This window comes from Prunus mume, linkage group LG6, assembly GCF_029339155.1.
Source record: "Prunus mume cultivar Tortuosa linkage group LG6, ASM2933915v1, whole genome shotgun sequence".
In the NCBI taxonomy this organism is placed as follows: domain Eukaryota; kingdom Viridiplantae; phylum Streptophyta; class Magnoliopsida; order Rosales; family Rosaceae; genus Prunus; species Prunus mume.
Window position 1 is genome coordinate 6648291 of NC_142703.1, and position 21374 is coordinate 6669664.

Consider the following 21374-nt stretch of genomic DNA (forward strand, 5'->3'; position numbering starts at 1 on the left):
TGCTGCTGACAGTAATTTTCCAAATTGGAACAATTCTGTCAGGTTTTGGCAATCCATAACAATGACTAGGGTTTATGGTTTTCTTTCTGGTTTTTCAAAACTTGTGAGAACCACTCCAATATCCGCCTTACTTTGCCCTCATTCTTTTTCATTCATTCTCGTTATGAATGTGACCGAACTTGGATCTTTTAACTCTAGTTACATCCAGTCACACAAAAATTTCAACATGCTATTTTTTTTATATAGAACCGATAGTGCGAGAGGGGAATTAAACCTAAGACTTCAGGTGGAGTCGCCTCTTAACCACTTGATCTACACGTCCTTTGCTTTTATCTATTTTTACATTTACTACAAGGTTTGCTAATGTTACATAAGTTAGGGGGTCTTAGTGTAATTTTTGGAACGTTACGAGTTTTTGTGTAAACATCACAAAATTCATGGGGTATCCGTTTAATTAACTTAAAAAATAAATACAAATTTATAAATAAACTCAATCCTAGACATGTATTTATAAAAACCCAAGCATTATTTAAACATAAACACATCCAAAATCAAAAAGTCAACTTTTTGGGTGTGTTTATAAATGGATTTTGAGTGTGTGTAATGATGAGTTTTGGGTGTATTTATATGTTTAAATAGTGCTTGGGTTTTTTTATAATTTCAACCCCCATTTTGAGTTTAGTGAAACTCCCAAAAATAAATCGCGGATAATCAATAAATAAATCGCAGCAATACCATGGTGTTCCTACAGAGAAACTGAGCCATCCTCTGCGTTAGGGTTTGCATTTTGCAAAGAGAAAGATGGGGAGGATGATATTGAATAATGCGTTGAGGTCAATAGTGAACGCGGAGAGAAGAGGAAAAGCCACTGTGGAATTGCAACCTATCTCCACAGTCATGTCTTCTTTCCTCAAAATCATGAAACATCGAGGTAAACACCTCCATTTTCTTCTCCTTTTCTTATACGGGTTCTGTTAATTAATGCTAAATTATCCAACTTTTCGGCATTCTTATGAATTTTCTGCTTCTGGGTTGTTGTAAAGTTAGTTTTGTTGAGAGGGTTTTGAAATTGGTAACATTGTAGTGATTAAGGATCTCTATAACTTAGCTAGTATGGCTCTAGGAACTCTTCTTTTTTTTTCTTTTTTCCAGTGCTTTCTGTCATGAATAAGATGAATTATCATATGTTTTGGAGCTACTTGGCTTGAAATAAACTGTTGATTTGGAACTGGAGTGAACTTGGAGATGATAAAGGGAAGTTTTTGTTTTTGTTTGTTTTTTCAAACATGGCGTTGCTTCAATTGGAATCTATAATCTTAAATCTTCTTTTTGTCCTGGCTTTGAAAGTAATTGGTTGTGACAAAACAAGGTTACCTTTCTAAAGATTATGCAACTGGAAAAGACATCATTTCTAAGTATACCCGTATACCTTGTATTGATAATGCTTAGGAATAGAGGAATTTCTTCTAAAGTTTGGATGACTTTCAACAGCTGTTATAAGAACTATGTTGGTAAGCAGAGGGGTTTTGTATTCTCTGTATATACTAGATGAAGGGCCTTCTTTTGGGAAGTTGTTGAACGTACAGGAGAAACATAAGTAGCTAATGAAATATTTGGCCATGTAATCATTACATTTCTTGTTTGGTTTCTTTGGAGGAGGGAATGAGAAATCCATATTGTCGCCAAATGCTATTTGTTAGTTTGTTGCATGTGTGCTGTTTCTGAGTGTGGTATCGTTTCGATCAGGTTATATCAAGGATTTTGAAGTTTTTGATCCGCATAGAGTGGGGAGGATAACAGTTCAACTACAAGGCAGGGTTAACGATTGTCGAGCTCTCACTTACAGGCAGGATGTCAAGGCAAAGGATATTGAGGAGTACAAATTCCGTACGCTTCCAACGCGCCAGGTTTGTTAACTTCCTGATCCCTAAAGATCTGGCAAAATTCTTGATTCTTATTTGTCCCTTTTATTACTGAAACAGCCCAGCTGGGAAGGTCTGTGTGTTTACTTTATGTCATGGATCAATGTGTTCAAGAAAGGTTAACATAGTATGGTTTTCTCTCCTCCTCTCCCTCTCCCTCTCCTTGCAGTGGGGTTATGTTGTGATCACAACTCCAGATGGTGTCTTGGATCATGAAGAGGCTATTCGACGTAATGTGGGTGGTCAAGTTCTTGGGTATTTTTATTAACATCCTGTGGATGGGAAGAGAGAAAAGGTTTTCCTAGTCTTCTATGATGAGAACCTGACTTCACCGATGAGATATGTGCTGTTTGGTTGACTTTAAAAATCAATCAATGTGAATCTTGCGTACTGATGATTTAGATCAATGGAAGAACATGATCTTGGTTTCTCCTCTTCAAAACCCATACATAATCACTATTGTTGCATAGAAACAGGACAGAGAATGGTTATATTTGAATCTAATGAATTGGAGAGCATGCAATGTGAGAATGAGACATAAGTTGGAAAGAAGAGAAAAAATTGTTGGACTGCATGGCATTGTCATTATTTATTTTTATGGAGGGAGATGTGAATGTCAATTGAAATACGTATAATTGTGGTAGAATGAGATGTGTACATGTTGGTGGAGGACTGATAAATTATATTATTGTGGTAGAATGAGATATGTACGTGTTGATGGAGGACTGATAAATTACAGAATCGATGAAGTTATTTTTGGTCGAAACAATCAACGAAGTTAGAACACAGTAAGAATTTTATGATCTCAGTCGCATTTCCAATGTCTTCTCTGGGCTGGTCCGATATAATGGATGAGCTCAACCTGTTCCGTTCTGTAAGAGCAGCTCCACAGCTGCAATGAAACTGGGCAAAAGCCCTGGCAAGCCCAAGCCAGCTCCAGCGCAAGAGAAGAGGCCCGGGCAATCGATGGGTCCCACCAGCCCGGGCAAGCCCAAGGACAGGTTTCACCTGGGCTTCAGTCCGAGGGCGGTGATGTCAGCACTGACGTCATACCTGATAGAATCCAACTGGCATGCGCCACGTGTCGCAACCCAGACGGTCCTCGTTTTTGGCTAAAAAAATTGCTACAAAATTCTGAAATTTTTTTTAAAAAATACCAAAAAATTCTGGATTTTTACCCTATAATTACCTATCAATATTATTCACTTTTTACACCATATCTTCATACAAATTCATCTCATTCCAATATTTTTCACTTTCCACACCAAATTATCTATTACAAAATTTCATTTGTGCAAAAATACAAATGGCCTCTTCCATCGAAGCCGGAGGGTCGTGGACAAACATTCGAAGAGGTCAAAATCTTGGCGACGAGGTAAAAAAAAAAATTTGTCGTTTTATTCAATTTAATGTCATTATATATATATATATATATATATATATTTCTTGCATTTCCAATTTCCTTTTTTTTTAAATAGATTATTCAAGAGAAAACAAAAAAGGGGAAAACCATTATACATGGCTCCTCAAGTGAACAATGCCCTCATCGGTTCCAGTAGTGCGTTTCGTGTCGAAATAATGGCACTATTACATCCTCCGAAGGAAAATACTCACCCACGTTGTGATCCGGTGGAACCGCCTCACCAATGATAGAGTTGTCCTTGTATTCCATTGTGTCGGACTATGATGACCAAAAATATTTCAATTATATGATAAGTGAGTAGGTATTTCAATTGTATGATGAGTGAGATGTGAATTTTATAATAAATATGGACACGTGGCAACCGAAAATTGTATCCGAAAAATGTTATCTTAAATTTTAAGTGAAAATTTTATAATAAATAATGTGACAACCGAAAATATAATCTAAAAGGCTTATCAAAATTAATGGTTTAAGTATAAAAAAAAATAGAAAATAAAGTAAAATGAATAGTATTTGCCTTAGCTTTGCCCTTGCCCTTGCCTTTTAGGGTGGAACCACAAATGGCAAGGCCACCACTATTCATGTGAATAGTGGCAACCCTTGCCCTAGACTTAGCCCTTATGGGTGGAGATGCTCTAAAGGGTAGGGGTTCGGCCTTAACTTTTATGCTCATGAGTAGCTTGACCTGACCTGATAATTAAGTTAATAATAATATTTTTATAAAATAAGCTAATATTAAATATAATCCCAAATAAAGTCCATAAATCCAACATAACCGAAATCCTAAATTAATTTAGTAGCCTAAATGAACCTTACCACCACCAACTAAAGAAGCATCGACACTGCCACACCCACCACCTCATAAAGTCTTGAAGCAAAAACAAAATTCATAACACATGGTTTCTTGCAATCTAACTGCACATAAAAGCAAATAAATTTGTCAAACGAACAATCCTAGCCAAAAAAAAAAAAAAAAAAGGGTGATTTGCAACCAACTCGTCAAATACGAGATAGAACTAAATTTAGAGACGATGAGTATTGCAGAGTGAATTTTGGGAAAAGTAATTTGATTGAGGACATAGCCCAAAAGAGATTATGGGGAACTTCAATTTGAGCATGACCCGAAGAAATCAATACAAAAGGCTTCTTATTCAAAACTTCCAAAAGACTTATTAACTAACCCAAAAAAAAAAACGGAAGAAGGAGAGGGGAAAAGGATAGTGACGCTTCTTCCTCCCCCTCTATGGAGTGTTTTCTTTGGGAAGAAGAGTGCTACGTTTTCTGGGTGGGCTTTTTTCTTTCTTTCTATTTTTGTGTTATTATGTTTTTTCAGTATAAGTAATAATCTAAACTATAGGGAGAGATATTTTTTTAATACACACACATCTATAATGTCATAGAAAATCTGCAAGTCAAAACTTTTTTTTACTAGACTAGACTATGTTAGCTTGGGTTAAATTTGTTTAAGCTACCTTTACGAAAAACTTCAAATAGGGTTACCCGCTAAAATCCTGAAACCCCTATTCTACCTCTATAGCCGTTATTCCAGTAGTGACAAATTCGCGCCACCTTGTATTCCCAAAGACCCTATCAATTTGCAGGAGGAAGATGTTGGAGGCCAAGAGTCTGAGCAAGGCGGTGGTGCCGTCCTCTCTCATAGAGAATCCTTCTCCTGGTAGCCTCCAGTCCACTCGCCTCGCTCTCCATGTACTCCCCAAAACTCTATAACCCTAACCCTAACTCTTTGGCTTTCTCCAAAGTTCATTTTTGGTTTTATTATGCAATTATAATTTCGTTGTCAGGTTAGCGAGGACTGCTCTTCTTGTTGGGTCTACATCGCCTCCGGTTGCCAGATTTACAAACTCCAGGTATATGCCTGCATATCATAATTTGAGTCTTTTTGTTTTTGTTTCTATTATGGTTTTGAAAGTTGGATACTTGCTTATTTTTTATTAAGTTTATTGTTGGTATAGTCTTCATGGTGGTGGAGCTCATATCTAGTACCAAATGATTTTTCAGAAAGGGTTATAAAAGAAGAATTATGCCAATTAGTGGGACTGTATAATTTGGGTGTTTTTAATTGCTTGTAGCTTTTAAATATGAGAGGCATGTCTAAAATTTGATTTGGACAATTGTGAAGAAACATGAGTTAGATAGCCAAGTTCAAGTGAGAAATGTTTGTTTATGTTCCATATGTATTAGACATTTACCAAAATGTAAGTATGACATAATTTGCTCATATATTACTAGTCAAAGTGTATGGTGGTTAGGCTAGAAGCTTTATTTTATTTATTTTCTTTGTTTTTACTAAGATTCCATTGGAAGATTCTCTGATCAGCGAAGGAAAAGAAAGCCTTCTGATCCCAGTACACACTGAGGTATGCGATCTCATGAATTCAATCACAGATATTCACTAATGAGTATATTATGTGTTAATTGTGTCATCAACCCAATGAATCCTTGAAGGTTATGAACTCTTTGATGGTTAACCGCTGCCCTCATCGTTCAGAAATTCAGAGTATAGTTCTTGCTGAAACTGAAAGTAAGTGATTGTTGCAGTCAGGTTTCATTTTTTTGTTTTGTTAGGTCGCATTCTTTGGAATATTATCTTTTCACATTTTGCGTTGGTTGTCCTTGTCCATGACATCATTGTTAAATTTTGGGACCTAACATATATAGAAGAGATGAGGGTACATGGTACTTTTGCACATTACTCCTCGTCTTTGACCTCTTATTTTTTAAGGGTTTTGTGCACTTCTTTTATTATCCCAATTGAAGAGTGGTGGTAACATTTTGTGGAATAATTTCTTAGGCCTTTGACTGTTTTGATGAAAGAGCATGACCAATTTGCACATTTTTATAGGATTAAATGTCAAACTTAGATGAGGACATTGGACAGAATTTGGCTTCTCAAAGTGTTTATCAGAATGCACAAAAGCCTTTTGAATGTAGAAAATTTTATCCTGAGGCTGACTATCTCATTTCAGATAATGGAGAAAATTCTTAAGAAAATGTACAAATATCATTTCAGAATGGTTTTGGACATGTGCTCTTTTAAAGAAAAAAATAATGGTTTTGGACATTTGTGTAATTTACTTATAGTTTGCTATCTTGATATATAAAAAAATGCAGGCACGGGCTATTCAGTGTTGGGAACTGTTGATTCTTATGGTCATCTTATTGTATCTAAACTAGATACTACTGGTACAGGTGAAATTTTGTATTTAAGTTTTGATTTGTGGTTCTATTCTTGTTCTGGGGATTTGTTGGGTTTGTGGAATGTATGCTCATAAGTTGGTGGCCTCCCGGGGAGATGATTTATTATGAGTCCTATTCAACCAAATCTCTGCCTTAAATTTTCGTAATTTTTGGAATAGTTAGCACACAGGTTTCTGCTTACCTTAAAATTGGAGAAATATTTTGTTATCTTTTTGGTAGGTTAAGTTGCTTGGTTACCAATGGCATGCTGGTCTCAAGGATGCAGGCTGGTGGGCCTTTGGTTTCTTAAGTTGCTCTCACCTATCCATTTTGTAATAAATTTTTTGAATTTAGAGTGGTGATTTTCCCACTCCTTTTTCTCCTATTTTATCCACTTACACTCCTTTTTTATAACTAAAAAAGGAGTGTAAGTGGATAAAATAGGAGTGGGGAAATCATTGCCCATTAAGAATTTCATTCACTCACATATAGGAATGTTAAATCACCCATCTTTCGAAATGATGATGCATAAAAGTGGTGGTGTCTATTCATGGTTTGACTTGATTGTCCTTTTTCTGTTATTTTGTGCTGTAAGTGATCTTTGCCTAATTTAACCATTCTGTCTTTTAGTTTTCTTCAATACTTGTTTGTTTTATGTAACTTTACTCTTATACTTTTATCCAAAAGTGTCTCTATTTTGAATCCACCTTATGAAACAAGAAATTAACCATAAATAAATAATGACTCAAAAGATACAGACAGAGAGTTTATTTTTCATGAAGACTCTGTAACTACACTTTGCTACTCTTGAGCAACTACCTAACTTCCCTTTTTGAATTTCACCTATGAAAAATTAAAAAACAACTGAAAATGAGTAACCAGAATTGCTTAAATATGGAGTAGTACGTAGTTTAAGGCAAAAGGGACTTCCCATGAAAACTTTAACCTCCCTTTCCCACTCATGAGTAACTAAATGCCTAAAATGCTTTAGCAGAAGGTAAAAAGAGTAACTACCCATTAATCATCTTGACATTGAGATAGTGTTACAAACCTGGAGCATGTGCAAGAGGCTAGTACAAAAAATGCCCAATGGTCATCAGAACAGATATTAAAATTTAAAATTGCCAATAGGGTTTACCAAATGCATCGGTTTTTTCTCCCCTTGTATTTTGACTAGATACATTCTATGCATCATTTTACCAAGAAAGTTAGGCAGAATATTACATCATCAATTGAATTATGTGAAATGGTTTAAACTATGAGCATATTTCATTTTTTGTTTGGCTTACTAATTGTAGGATTAACCTATTAAATTCTCAGATGTAGAGAGGCTTACTTATTCAGTATTGCCTCGTGACTGTGGCATTGGAGAAGGTGGTTGGGCGGGGCTTTGCTTCAGTCCAACACAATGGTCTACGGTACTGAGTGCTTACTTCTATTTTTACGCTTAATCTGAACTTTTGCATTATGTTTCATTAGTGAGTAATCAGCTGAGAATACCATAGTTGAACCATGTTCACAAATATAATATGAAGTGCACTGTCTTCATTCTTGATAATCACTTTAATATGTTGAACTCTGTTTGTCTTAGATTTTATTTTCTAGTGTTTTAGTTGTTTCTCATTTACAATCAAGATGATTGAGATTTTAAGAGTCTTTTTCAAATGAAACCTTGTTTTTTAAGGTTATTCATTTGTCTGTAAAAACCTTTCATTGTCTTTTTAATTTCTTTTTCTTTTTTTTCCAAAGGAGATATTTTTTATTTGTGTACAGACTTTTTTTGACACAGTTCCAGTATAAGCTCTTGGAATTACAAATCAAAATCATTACAGTAATGAGAATTTATATATATATATATATATATATCTATATATTTAAAAAATAAAAATAAAAATAATAATAATAAGAGGTTTGGCATTGTAGGCCCAAGTGTTATTCAGAGAAGCTGAGTTTATAAGAGACAAATGATGTGCAGACTACTATAATTTTACATTATAAATAAAAGTTGGAAGGAAACTTTTATTAGTCATATGGAGATGTCATTCCTAACGAGAAACAGGACAGATCTGCTTTTGCCTGTCCCTTCCTTTCTGAACATTTAATTAACTCAATAATTCTTGGGAGACTGTGATTTGTTCTCTGGTTAGATTTTCCTACCTGTACTTCTCTATCACTCTTAATCATCTCTTATTCCAGGCAGCTGTTGCACGTAGCTTCTGCAAAACGATTGATGTTTATGACCAGGACATCCATGTCAGGACATTATGTACGTAAGTGTTACAGGTGGTGCTGGAATAGTTTTTTTGTTATGTCTAGTGGAAATTACCATCCCTGACATTATTTATAAAAAAATTAAATTCCATATAATTGTTACCCTTGTTTTGTCAAGAACCTAGAGAGTTTGAAGAAATCACTTCAGCTGGGAAATTCATAAATGCCATCTTCTGAGCCCTCAAAGGGAGATTGGTGCCACAAAACCGAAAGTCTATTGATCCCATACAGTCAATGCTAATGGATGCTTTTCCAACATCACATAATTTTATGGTGTTGTGCATTTGTGTTCAGCATTTATTATGAACTAATCAACAAACAGAGAAATCTTTGTGACCAATATTAATGATTATACATGATTTCTCATTGCAAAAAAATTTCCCGGCTTGAATTAAATCTTAAAATTTATTTTACACTTCACTACAATCAATGTGATGGTTTAATATGCTTTCTACCAAGCAAAGAAGTGCCGAAGTTTCCTCACTGTGATTTGTAATGTTTTGAAATGTAAAATATTATCACCTCTGGTTGTTTCTAGAACTGCCATATTGTCTCAATTTACTACTGCATATTATGCCAGGATGAAAACAAAAAATTAATTAAAGAATTGAAGGTGAAATCCCTCTATTAGTCAATATTTGTTTTCTATATTTTGAATAATTATATTGTCATGAAAAGTTGTTGGCTATCCGGCTTGTATGACTAGTTAATGAAAAATGTGTCTACGTAGATTGCGTACGTGATTTGTGTGCACCTTGCCCAAAATTTTCATTTCACCTTAATGGCTGACTGATCACAGCTATATTCAATGTAGGTTCTGCAGCTATTCAGAAAACCTATATGCATTACCTAAGATCCATATAGAGCTTTCAGTCAACTTGTGTACTTTTATGTAAAAAGATCTTTGTGGACCTTTGTTGTTAACATAGCCATTTTACAGACTCTGGTACCCATCATCACTGAACTTCACAAAAAGTTCGCATTATGGGAATGAGGGCTCTATATTAGCAATCACAGAAGGTTCCCAGGTAGAACTTTTATGCTTTATGCATTTTTAGGTTTTCAAATGTTATCACGAACTTTATTCTTCAGTTATGCTTGAATTGCTCAGCTTCATCTATTGGAATAACTGTAGCTGACTATATGGGACTTGAGAATGAAAGAAAATGGTGGCTGTCTACAACGAATATGTGGTTCCCTTGGTGATGCGTTTTATGCTGTCTGCAGTTCTTCAACTGGGAATATTGCAGTCGGTGGAGCTGATCGTACAGTGACAATCTATGATCCTCGCAGGTTGGTACCATTTGGTTCAATATCATATCCAGGTTATTCAAGTTACTCTTGGTACTTTGATTCTTGTTGATTTAAGATTTTATGTTTTCCTCTTCAGAAGTTAAGGAAAAGAAATAGAGCATTAGTTGTCTTTTTGCCTTTTCTTTTCCACTCTGCTACAAACTGAGAACTGGAACCTGATATATGATATGTTCATTTGATGTAGATGGTCAGCATTATCAAGATGGGTGCACTGCTCGAAATATGAGGTCAGTTTTAACCTATGCTGCCTTGTTTTTGTTTATGCTCCATTTTACGGTTATTTCTTTACATTTTCACTCAATTTTTTCTCCTTTTTACAGTGTTATTTTTTTGCTCCTTCATGTTGGTATATGTGCATTATTGTTACAATACCTAGCTTGCAACTACAGAAATTAAGAATCCACGTAGGTTTTATTGTCTGAAAAGGATCTCAGACTCATATTCCTTGTTTTCTTCTCCATGTATCCACCCAATCATGGCTATAATATGCCCCTATGTGCACCATACATGTCTTGCAAATAAGTTGAATTTGCAATCAACAAGAAATTTGATTCTTAGAAGTGATATAGGGTTTGTTAAAGTTATTGCAATGGCAAAACTAAGGACTGGTTTTGGTTTTTGGATTGGAATTATTAATGATAATGACTGGAATTTTTGAAAATGGATTACCTATGTTACACGCAAATCTCTTACCTATAGACCTGACTGAAGGCCCTTTACCACCACATCATTCATGAATTGTTTGTATCCAGGGTAAAGAGTGCCATGGGTATGGTCAAATGCAGAGTAAATAGGCGGATGTTAATAGTTGACTCCAATCTTGAATATAGTGAACTTCCACTCTGTTTTTTCAAGCTACACAATTTCATTCTTGTTTCATTCTTTGCGTTATATATAGCTGCTGGAGATAACATTTTAACTGCAGATAACGGGGCTTGCATTCTCTTCAGTTGACTCCGACTATATCTACATACAAGGGGTTGACTATGAGGTGATTTAGGGTTTTTTTACTTGGTGGTAGTTATGTTTTTTTACATGGTAATTTGATTTTTAGGTGAATTATTTTGCTTAACTCTAGTAGTTTATTTCTTTTAGTAATCACCTTAATTATTTTTAACAGATTGGTTGGATGCATTTATCTTGTTGTAAGGAAAAGTTAGTGTTTGTATTTTGTTATGAACACGAAGATTTTTCAAACTTCTGATTAGATGGTTCTTAAATTTTTCTGGTATTTATCCATCAGCCACAAAGTGTGGAATCACGTTCACACATGTACACACTGCTATAAATTGGATCATGGTAAGGACAAGGTATCTTTTAGGTTAGTCGTTCGTAAATAATTAGATGCTATCCAAATCTGTCCTTGGGAAGTGGCGATACCATTGGCTTGCTCTTCCCAACTTATTTTGCGACATTGGTTCTTGCTGTCCAACACAGTTAGTATGTAATAACTACACTGTACCAACTTCCTGGAAGAACAATGAGATCCATTCACTAACATATAGAAACTGTCATATATATTTAGTAATGTACTTTTCAGTTATATAATTATAGCAATAATTGGAATACTAATAAAATCTATAGTTTGAAAGAAACAAAAAATGGAGACAGCCAAAGCTCAGAACTAAGTCCTCGTGGTTTTGGGCTTCCTAAGGGTGCCTAAGCAAATGGCCAAGGGAGCCCTAGGTGGCAACACCAGCCATGTCATCATGAAGATGAACCATAAGACACTCAGGGGTGACAAGCTTTATTTTCATGTGTGGGTCTGCTACAAAACGTTTTTATGATTAAGAGTTCTTCTGTAATACAAAACTTTTTTTAGTTTTGTTAGCGAAGTTCTTTTAAAATTTAAGAGAGGCATGAATGAAGTTACTTTGGTTCTTACTAGTTGACTTGTTACTCTCAATTCTCATTGCCCCACCTACAACTGTGTTTGCAGGTCTTTTGTGGACAGTGGAAAGAAAGCAGCAAGGTATTTTCATTTAGAGGAGACTCAAACTGGCTTGGATTTAGCAAGGTATTACTTCTTCTAATGTTTTGCATGGTATGTATGTAGACTACCCTTTCTTAGGCTAATTCTGTTGTCCTATCAATCAAAAGCTTAAATTGGTCGGATTACAACTTTGTTAATTGTAAATAAACTTATAAATTTTCATCTTCTGTTTAAAATTAAGTTAAAAGGTCTGATGAAATTAACCAAACCAAATTAGAGGGAATTGGTTCTCAATTGGGACCAGCAGTTATCCTTGTTATTTACTCCGTGTTATAAAATTTAAGCAACCCACAGTCCGATATCGAGTTTGAGTTTGTGTTTGCAAAGAAAATCCATATAGTAGTTACTTTTTCAAGTTACACTTAAATTATTGGTGTCTTTCTGCCAGCAAGCAAACATGTTTTTTTAACTGACCGAGGACATCCAGCAAGCAAAGAAAATCAATAAGTTCTTGGTCTACAATAAATAGTGCTCCTTCTAGTCCATCCATACAAAGACAGCGTTGCTGTGCTATATTGTATGATTGCCTTTAAAAATCTCAAACTGTATATGTTATTGCAGTGCCAAAACAAAGATGTTCTAGGTGGATGGTGCGACTCGGGGAGTATCTTTGTGGCCGATGTTGTAGCGAAAGAAAGCAAAACAAGCATGCTGCAAGGTTTTGCCAATGGATCTCCCTAATGCTTTGTTCAACTGTCATCTCTTCTATATAAGATGACTTTCACTTTCGTGTAGTACAACAGAATTGTAATAGCACAACCATGCCCCCCATTAAGCAACGATCCACAGTGGCTTCTTTTTTTTAAGTTGTGGAATTTATATTTTGTACATGGAATGTATGGTTTCAGTTTTTCTTCCTTAAAAAGGCAAGGCCAAGTGTGAACCAAATCAAGTATATGAACTGTTTCTTGATTGCGGTGGAAGCAGGGCAGGGTCAAAAGCCCATATCTAGAGCTTGGATCTTGTTTTTATAGTTTTTGTTTTTTGTAACTAGTTGAAGAGCTGTGGTGTGCATGTGGTCCTCTGTTTGAGATGAATGTGTCAAAAGTCAAGGGTCAAGATACCTGGCAAGGTTGACGGATATGGCGAATGGGCTATGCTGGTGTCTGGTTGGGGGGTATGGTTGGTCTGGGTTAGTTAGCCGACCTTAAAATATGAAAATGGGCTCCACCCCACCGTTGAGATCCTCAGCTCAGTCTCCATGAAACAGCTTTACCAGTTCCTTAAAAAGTCTCCCTTTTATATTCATCTACAAGTTGCAGAAAGATTATGTTCATAAATCAAATTGATGAAAGAAAAAAAATATATATTAGCCCATTTTGGAGACAAAATTTCAAATATAAGGATTTTATTAAATATTAGATAGATAGTTTTTCAGATTTTTAATTCGTAAAATATAGTTGTTTGAAATTCCAAATTTTACGTAAGAGTTCGCAAGTTCTAATCCTCCCTCTCTCGTTCACACAAATAAAAACCTATTTCAAAAATCTTCTGTTTATTTAAGCTTACATTCTAGTCAAAATCCAAATCCATCTTTTCTAAGCCATTCAACCCAAGTGGATGATAATTGATACTTGAATGACATCATGAAGAATTTAAATAATAAGTGAATGGCATCACCAAGAATTCAAAATTTTAAAAAAAAAAAACAATTTTAAGTGAGGAAATTGTCTCTCTCTCTCTCTCACCAACAGGAAGAAGAAGAAGAGTATTTTTCCAAACATTTCGTGAATGGCCGCATATAATTTTGACCCTCCTTGATCAAAACGACATCGGCACACACGTCCCATTCCCCAGCATCAAACTCATCTCTGGAAGCTCTTGACTCTTCTTGATCTTGAGTTTGACTCAGTCTTGAGGCCCAAGAAAGAACCATATCATATTTTTTTTTGGGTATTTTTTAACATGTGCATAGTTGTTTTATTTATTTATTTACAAAGCGATATTCTAATTATTTCAACGTATAAAAGGATAACCAAACCCAAACTCATACGCAAATGGGCAAACACACTGCCTTAATCAACTAGATTAATCCATATGCACATGTGCGTAATTGTTGAAACAGATAATATTTAATTGGGTGAATGATGGGTTCCTTTCTTGGTTTTGGAAAAGGGGCAAAAGAGAGAAAGATTGAGTTTTTCTTTGGTTATTTTGGGCAGAGAGACATATCCCAGATTTATTGTAAAAGGGAGACGTGTGAAAGAGCCAAACATGTACATTTCACAAAAGTCAGTCCCCACGTAGCGGGCCATGGTTACAATATATTCTGGCCTTTAGCTATATAAATTAATATTTCAAGGATTCGAATAAAAAAAATTAAAAAAACTTTCTTTCTTATATATATATATATATATATTTTTGAAACACAAGGGCGATAGTGTTTTATTAATGAGTGAAAAAGGGTAATAAGTACAAAAATCGGGCACAAGCCCTAGAGAATTAGGCGAGTACTCTACACCAAACTTTCTTTCTTATTATGTAAGTAGGGACTTTTATATTCTTATCAATATCAGTGTGATATGTATGTAGAATTTTTTTTTTTAATATGTATTTTTTATGAATAATTTTTGCATATCTGTCAAACTGTGATTCGTAAAAAGAAGACAAGCAGTGTCCAAAAATAATAATAATTTTGAGGACAGCAACTTGCAATTTAATACAATGGTCCACAAGTGGCTGCGTCAGATCATACGTCCACACCACACCACAAGAATATGCCTAATGTGATTATATATCCCCATGGAAGAAGAGGTTCTAATTCGAAGGAGGCCTTTCTTCTACATATGATGACTTGGTAGATTGTTTAGTCATTGGTCCTATGTTTTGTTTTGTTTTGTTGTTTCAAAAGCCCTATTGTCGTCTTAACATAATTTAATTATCACTAATAATTAACAAATTTACACATCAATTTATATGCAATTATTTGATTAACTCCTCACATCACATCAACATGATGCAACTACACAAAGTATAAAGTTCTAGGGTGTGACTATTTGAACCCAAATATTCCTCACTATATCCACCTTTTTAATGAAATATAGTTTTCCTAATTTATCCTAATATAAATTAATAATAAAGAACATAATATTTCAAGCAAGAGACAAACTAACCACAAATATATATATATATATATATATCATCACCTTAATTCTTCCTTTTCGCTATACCATTTTCCTTCCAATTTTCACTAATTTTTCTTTAACTTTAGTTAATATATTCAAGTGTAACACTTCTATAATACATGTACGCGCATATTTTTTGAACTACTTTAGTTTTTTCGTAGACTCTTTCTAAAGATACGGTAAAATACAATTTTTTTTTTAAATCAAGAACAAATGATTAGATCAAATGTTAATGGTAAATGGCTTTTGAGAAATATTTATTACTTTGTATTGTATAATGGAATTGACATCTGTTTTGTTCTTGAAAATTGGAAGCTATAACAAGTGGAGCGTTAAGCTATTAGTATTATTTTTTGGAAAGCATAGCTGGCTTTCTTCTTGGTGAATAAAAATATAAATTAGGCATGTCTTTTGTGAAGAACACTATTCACGATATTTGTAATTGTGTCATGTGAAAAAAGTGATCAATTCCAAGAACCAGTTAGGATACGGCGATATGATGTTAACTTTTTCATAAAGATTTTCGAGATTCCAAACCTTCGCACAAATACAAAATTAAAGGAAGATGAACTTTCTTGAAAATCAAGCATCCATCAACTTCTCTCAAAAATACTATTAGGACATTATTAAATCACCCAAAACCCTTTTGTTATGAGTTCTTTTTTTTTTTTCCCGGTATAAGCGATATTGGGAGAGGGAGTACACATCTGTTAAGGTGTCATGAGAATTGAACTTGAAATCACTGATGAGGCTAGACGCCGTTGGCTTCATGAGCCTTAACTATACCTTGTTTGGTATTTTATCTTTAGTCCTCAAGTATGTTTCACGAAAGAAAAGTAATAAGGTTTTGGGTTCGAGTCATAACATTTATATAGTGTGTGTGAGTTTAGTATATTATCGCTTATCTCAATAGAAAATGTCATATAAAAAAAGTAATAAGAAGAAAAACCCATTATTTGTTTACCTTTTACTTTCCTCTAAGATGCCATTACAATTTTTTATTTTTATAGTTTTGCTTGCTTGATCTCTAATTAATTATCTAAATTTCACTTTCAATGTTTATAAAAGGAAACTAAAGTCATTAGTGATGAAATTGGAGAAGAAAAAACATCCATTTTATGCATTTTTTTTCTACATGGCACATAATATATTTTAATATTATGTATTATTTAACAAGATTGATGTGCATGTTATTTTGTTTTGTAGCAAACAAGATTGATGTAGTAGTCATTTATAATGGTATTTATATAGGATTTGACTTCAACTGTCATTTTCCAATCAGAAAATAATAATAATAATAATATAAAATTAGGACGGAGCCAAAAAAAAACTTGAAATATCTGAAGAAGCCTGCCAAGTGCCAGGCTAGCTTGAGCCCAAATTCTCCGTTTTGCAATCTCCAAGATGTAATTAAAACGGGATAATTGTCATTAAAACTTGAAAACAATGCCTCATTTGAAATAAATGTTTGTTTAGAGATTTATTGTCTTTGGATAATTGAGATTATTAAAATAAATAAATAGATTTTCAGTGTCCCCTATCAATAATTTTCCTTTGCTTTTGGGAAAAATAAAATAAAAATATTATTATATTCCCTTGTGTTGTGATATAATCTGCCCTAATTCAATGAAGAGGAGACCCAGTCAGACTCAACTCCACGTCCTCGGAGAATGGGGAGCACCAAATCCACACGTGAACTCGTTTTCTTTAATCAACTCGCCTAAAGAGATTCTCCTTGTAAAGTAATTTTTTTTTTTTTTCATAGGTAATTCTCTTATAAAATATTTCTTTTTATAGGTCGAATATTTTCCTTTTTTTCTTCTTCTTGGAATGCATGGTCGGAATTATTATTTTACTGCCCCCAATATTAAGACGACTGGCAAAAAGTCTCACCAATTCACATGCCTTCTCAAGAAAGTACATAAATAGAAAAAGGCGACAAGATAAAAGAAATGGACCATTTTATCATCATTTCCTAAAGTTTGAAAATGTGATCAAGCATTATTTAATTGCTTTGTCATTAATTTAGTTTTAGCAGACGTCGTCACGTAGCTAAGATCAATTGGTCAGGATAGTACGCTTATGCTAACACTCAGGTTCCTAGTTTCCCTTTCATATTATCGGTGTTTTTGCCTATCTCGTAGTGTATGAATAGAGTCATGGTACAAAATTCTTATCTTTCTTTCTTGGTGCAATTAAATTCATCTCTTCATCTTACCTTTTCTCGTAGACTTTTATGGATATCTTGTTCTGTCTCGTTACTATATCAAGCCTGTTTTAAAAGTTAAACCTTAAAATTTGTTTAATGGTAGATCCTGTCCCTTTTGATGTTCACAATCTACTATTTACTTCAGCAGTTGATACTGGTGCGGGACCCACACAGCGAACAACATGCACACTGGACTGGAATTTGACACTTCTTTTCTTCTGCGAGAGAGGGACAATTTCGTCTGTTCAATTTTTAGACAAGGACACACGTCATTCCCGTCATCTCGTCGGGCCCACATCCCCCGGGCCCCCTCTCACTCCCTTTCTAGAAGGACCCGGTCAGTCAGTCAATCCCTCGCTCCACCTCCAATTTACGCGCCAACGAAGACCCAGCTGTACCGTCCACGTGTACACTCCCTCCGCACAACGACTTCGTCCTCATCCCCCACGTGGCACAACGTCAGCCCGTCCGTGCCCCCTCACCCTCGGCGAACAATAACACACAACCCCCACCAAGCCCAAAGTAACACGAAATCAACGGTCCAGATGCAACTTCATCTCGGATATCTGAGGAGAGAAAGATTAACATAAAAAAGTAGGTAAATAAAGAAGTTAAAAGGTTGGAGTTCCCAAATATATACATCGTGTTCAGTCCGTGTTTAGTTCGCGTTCAATAAACTTTGATTAGCAGAAAGTAAAGTAAAATTAATTACTGAGATTAAGTTTCCTAATTATGGTTTAAAAAAAAAAAACTCTTAATCTCATTTCTTCCCCAAACCCCGAACCTCATCCCACCATAAAACGCGGCACTCTCTCTCCATTTGTATCTTACTCTCTCACCTTCTTTTTCTTCTTTTTCTTCTTCTTCTTCTTCCACCTCCATTAAAGCTCTCTGTCTCTAGGGCTCGCTTCAATCCAACCAACACCCAAAACCAGAAAACCAAAAACGATTGAATTTGAATTTTATAAATTTATCAAATTTTGGGGTTGTGTGATGTGAGAGAAGAATGCCAGCGACGGAATATCAAGGGTCGTCAGCTGGGTTCAACAATATTGGCCGCTCGATCTTCAGCCTCCGACGCGATCAGTTTAATTCAATGGAAGCCCATAGCCATAGCGGTGGTCAAGGAGCTGTAGACCTCGACTCTTTCCAAACCCACGTCGCCGATTGCTTCTTCCACCTCTCCTCTTCCTCCCAAGACATCCTCTCCCTCCAATGGCTCCGAGACCTCCTCGACGCCTTCCTCCAAATCCAGCAAGAATTCAAGAACCTCCTCCTCTCCTCCATCAACAAGCCCCTCCTCTCCAAGCCCACCGTCGACCGCTTCCTCTCCGACTACTTCGAGCGCAGCGTCAAGGCCCTCGACGTCTGCAACGCCATCCGCGACGGCATCGAGCAGGTGCGGCAGTGGCTCAAGCTCCTAGAAATCGTCCTGGTCGCCCTCGACCGCGACAGGACGCTCGGCGAGGGCCAATTTCGTAGAGCTAAGAAAGCGCTCGTCGACCTTGCAATCGCAATGCTCGATGACAAGGACTCCTCCAACACCACCCTGGCCCACAGGAACCGCTCCTTCGGCCGGAACAACCCGACAAAGGATCACCAGCATCACCAGCAGCACCGCTCGCTGGGCCACTTCCGATCTCTTTCCTGGAGCGTTTCGCGGTCGTGGTCGGCCGCGAGGCAGCTCCAGGCGATCGGAAATAATTTATACGCCCCGAGGCCGAACGAGATTGTGGCCTCCAACGGGCTCGCGCCCGCCGTTTTTACGGTGAATTCGGTTTTGCTGTTCGTAATGTGGGCCCTGGTGGCGGCGATCCCGTGCCAGGACAGGGGCTTGCAGGTGCATTTCACGGTGCCGAGGAGCTTCACCTGGGCGGGGCCCATGCTGTCTTTGCACGAGCGGATTCTGGAGGAGTCGAAGCGGCGGGACCGGAGGAACGCCTGCGCGCTGCTGAAGGAGATTCATCAGATCGAACGGTGCTCACGGCTGATCGGCGATCTCGCAGACTCGGTGCAGTTCCCGATCGCGGAGGAGAAGGAGAGGGAGGTGCGACAGAGAGTGCAGGAATTGTCGAGCCTATGTGAGGGGATTAAGGAGGGTTTGGATCCTCTGGAACGGCAGGTCAGGGAGGTGTTCCATGGAATCGTGAAAAGCCGAACTGAGGGCATGGATTCTTTTGGAAGACCGAATGAATGAAGAAGATGAGAGCAATCAATTTTTGGATTTGGGGGAGGTGGCGGGGGCGGCTGCGGGCAATAAAAGTTGGGTAAGGAGGAGGAGATATGACTTTTTTTTTTTTTTCTTCTTTTTCTCTTGTAATTTAATCAGTGAAATCGATCAGCAATTACCATATATTGTGTATAGAAATTAGGATTATGCAAAGGAACCTACTTGGAGGTTCATGTTTGCTGTTTTTTCTTCTTCTTTTTTAACCCTTTTTATCTTTCTGTTGTTGCTTATTTATTTCGCCTTTGTATAATGAAATTTCTGAGCATGCTTCTGGTTGATGCTCTTTCTCATTTTGTGTTCAATTCTAGCACAAATTTTCGTTTGATCTCGAATGCATACCGACTACGACATAGGATTTAGGTATTTGAATTTGAATCCTCATATCAATGTACGAAACGAAATCATCGAAATGTCTGATAATGACTCACTCCCTATGAGGGGAGCAATCTTTTGGCTTTCTTCGTCATTGGATTGCAATTACTTATACTTTGATTGATTGGTTAATGCAAAGTGAGAAGGCCCCAAAAAAAGAAAAAGAAATGCCCTGTTGATTGTTCTTGGAATTTTCTGCTTGCCATATTGCAATAGGTAGCTTCAACCAGACAATCAGGCTCCAACTTTCTCTTTATGGAAAGGTTGTTGTCAAGACTGCTTTTGACTTCCATATGCAGTTCAGTGAGGCTTAATGCATTCTGACCACTGGTAAATTACTCTACCATTTCTAGTGCAGCTGAGATTGATTGGCTTTTTTATATATTATTTATTCTGGTTCCCTCTTATTGCAGGAATTTGACAATGATTTGGTCATATTCTGACCTTGAAAGGTGATGAAACCAGAATTTGAATTCTCTTCTGAAATTGACTGCAGGCTTCATTTTCAATTCTTGGTTTGCTTCCCATTCTTGCCAAGACAATACCCTCCTGATTACTTTGGGCTTCAATTTTTTCCTCTAATGGAAACATATCCGAAGTTCTCAAAGAGGCTTTTGCCTATTTGCCGCAGTGGGGTGTAAATTTTTAAGCTCCTTGTTTGTTCGACATAGTCCTCTGCTCTTTGGAGCTTGCCTTCTTCCCTTTGCCTCCCTCCTACGTTCAGCCCTTGTATATTTAAGTTCCCTGTCTTTCTCCGCTGTTCCGAAATTAGTGTCTTCCTTATACAACCAAAATACTAGTTTTCCTACTGATGCTACTTGGTGTATGTGGTTCTGTTTGACCTCCACCTAAATGCCAGCTCTGATACTTTGAAACAGTCACATCTTGAAGTAGCTGGAACAGTCCTGACTCTGCATCAACAGCCAGGATTCTCTCACGTAGCGTTTTTCTAACCGGAAGCCTCTGACCGAATACGTCCTTTACCACCTATTTTGACTACACCAGACATCAGAGGCATGAGCCAATCTTGTGCTTGATTTGAGCCAATTGGAATTGGTCTTTGAAGATTGCATCAAAGCTATTGTTTAGTATATTTATTTTAGATACACAAAGTTTTTGCAGATCATCCGTCGCTGTCTTATCCTCAATTAGGGTTAAGGTGAAGAGTGCAGTTGGTAGCTTATGACATCAATCAACCAAGACTGCAGTTGCAGGTTAGGCACGCAGCTTCTTCTTGCCCTACCTACCTCGTCAAAATGAGAGGCTTCCAGAGCAGTTGACCCCCCCCTATTGGGGAAAAACTCATGGTGAGCTGTT

The 21374-nt window shown here is 36.5% G+C and overlaps 3 protein-coding genes across 5 annotated transcripts; all 3 read left to right on the forward strand.

Moving 5' to 3' along the window:
* Window positions 1-685: 685 nt before the first annotated feature.
* On the forward strand, window positions 686-2626 carry LOC103336307 (small ribosomal subunit protein uS8my). Of its 2 annotated transcripts, none has more exons than XM_089053959.1 (3): window positions 686-931; window positions 1747-1907; window positions 1983-2127. In XM_089053959.1, exons 1-3 carry the CDS (start codon window positions 802-804, stop codon window positions 2043-2045), a joined length of 354 nt encoding a protein of 117 aa, XP_088910085.1. In that variant the 5' UTR covers window positions 686-801; the 3' UTR covers window positions 2046-2127. The 2 variants fall into 2 exon arrangements, with proteins under 2 accessions (XP_088910085.1, XP_008237573.1); XM_008239351.3 differs by having other exon boundaries at window positions 692-931; window positions 2092-2626.
* A 2095-nt stretch (window positions 2627-4721) lies between these two features.
* LOC103336306 (uncharacterized) lies at window positions 4722-13092 on the forward strand. 2 transcript variants are annotated; one of them, XM_008239350.2, is made up of 13 exons: window positions 4725-5052; window positions 5148-5213; window positions 5658-5723; window positions 5812-5887; window positions 6478-6555; window positions 7864-7961; window positions 8740-8813; window positions 9755-9842; window positions 9950-10107; window positions 10313-10355; window positions 11054-11119; window positions 12068-12145; window positions 12683-13092. In XM_008239350.2, exons 1-13 carry the CDS (start codon window positions 4954-4956, stop codon window positions 12800-12802), a joined length of 1110 nt encoding a protein of 369 aa, XP_008237572.2. In that variant the 5' UTR covers window positions 4725-4953; the 3' UTR covers window positions 12803-13092. The 2 variants fall into 2 exon arrangements, with proteins under 2 accessions (XP_088910086.1, XP_008237572.2); XM_089053960.1 differs by lacking the exon at window positions 6478-6555 and having other exon boundaries at window positions 4722-5052.
* Window positions 13093-17945: 4853 nt separating this feature from the next.
* LOC103336305 (protein BYPASS1-LIKE-like) lies at window positions 17946-19975 on the forward strand. The gene has a single exon (XM_089053961.1). The coding sequence runs from the start codon at window positions 18462-18464 to the stop codon at window positions 19650-19652; it is 1191 nt and encodes a 396-aa protein (XP_088910087.1). The 5' UTR covers window positions 17946-18461; the 3' UTR covers window positions 19653-19975.
* Window positions 19976-21374: the final 1399 nt, after the last annotated feature.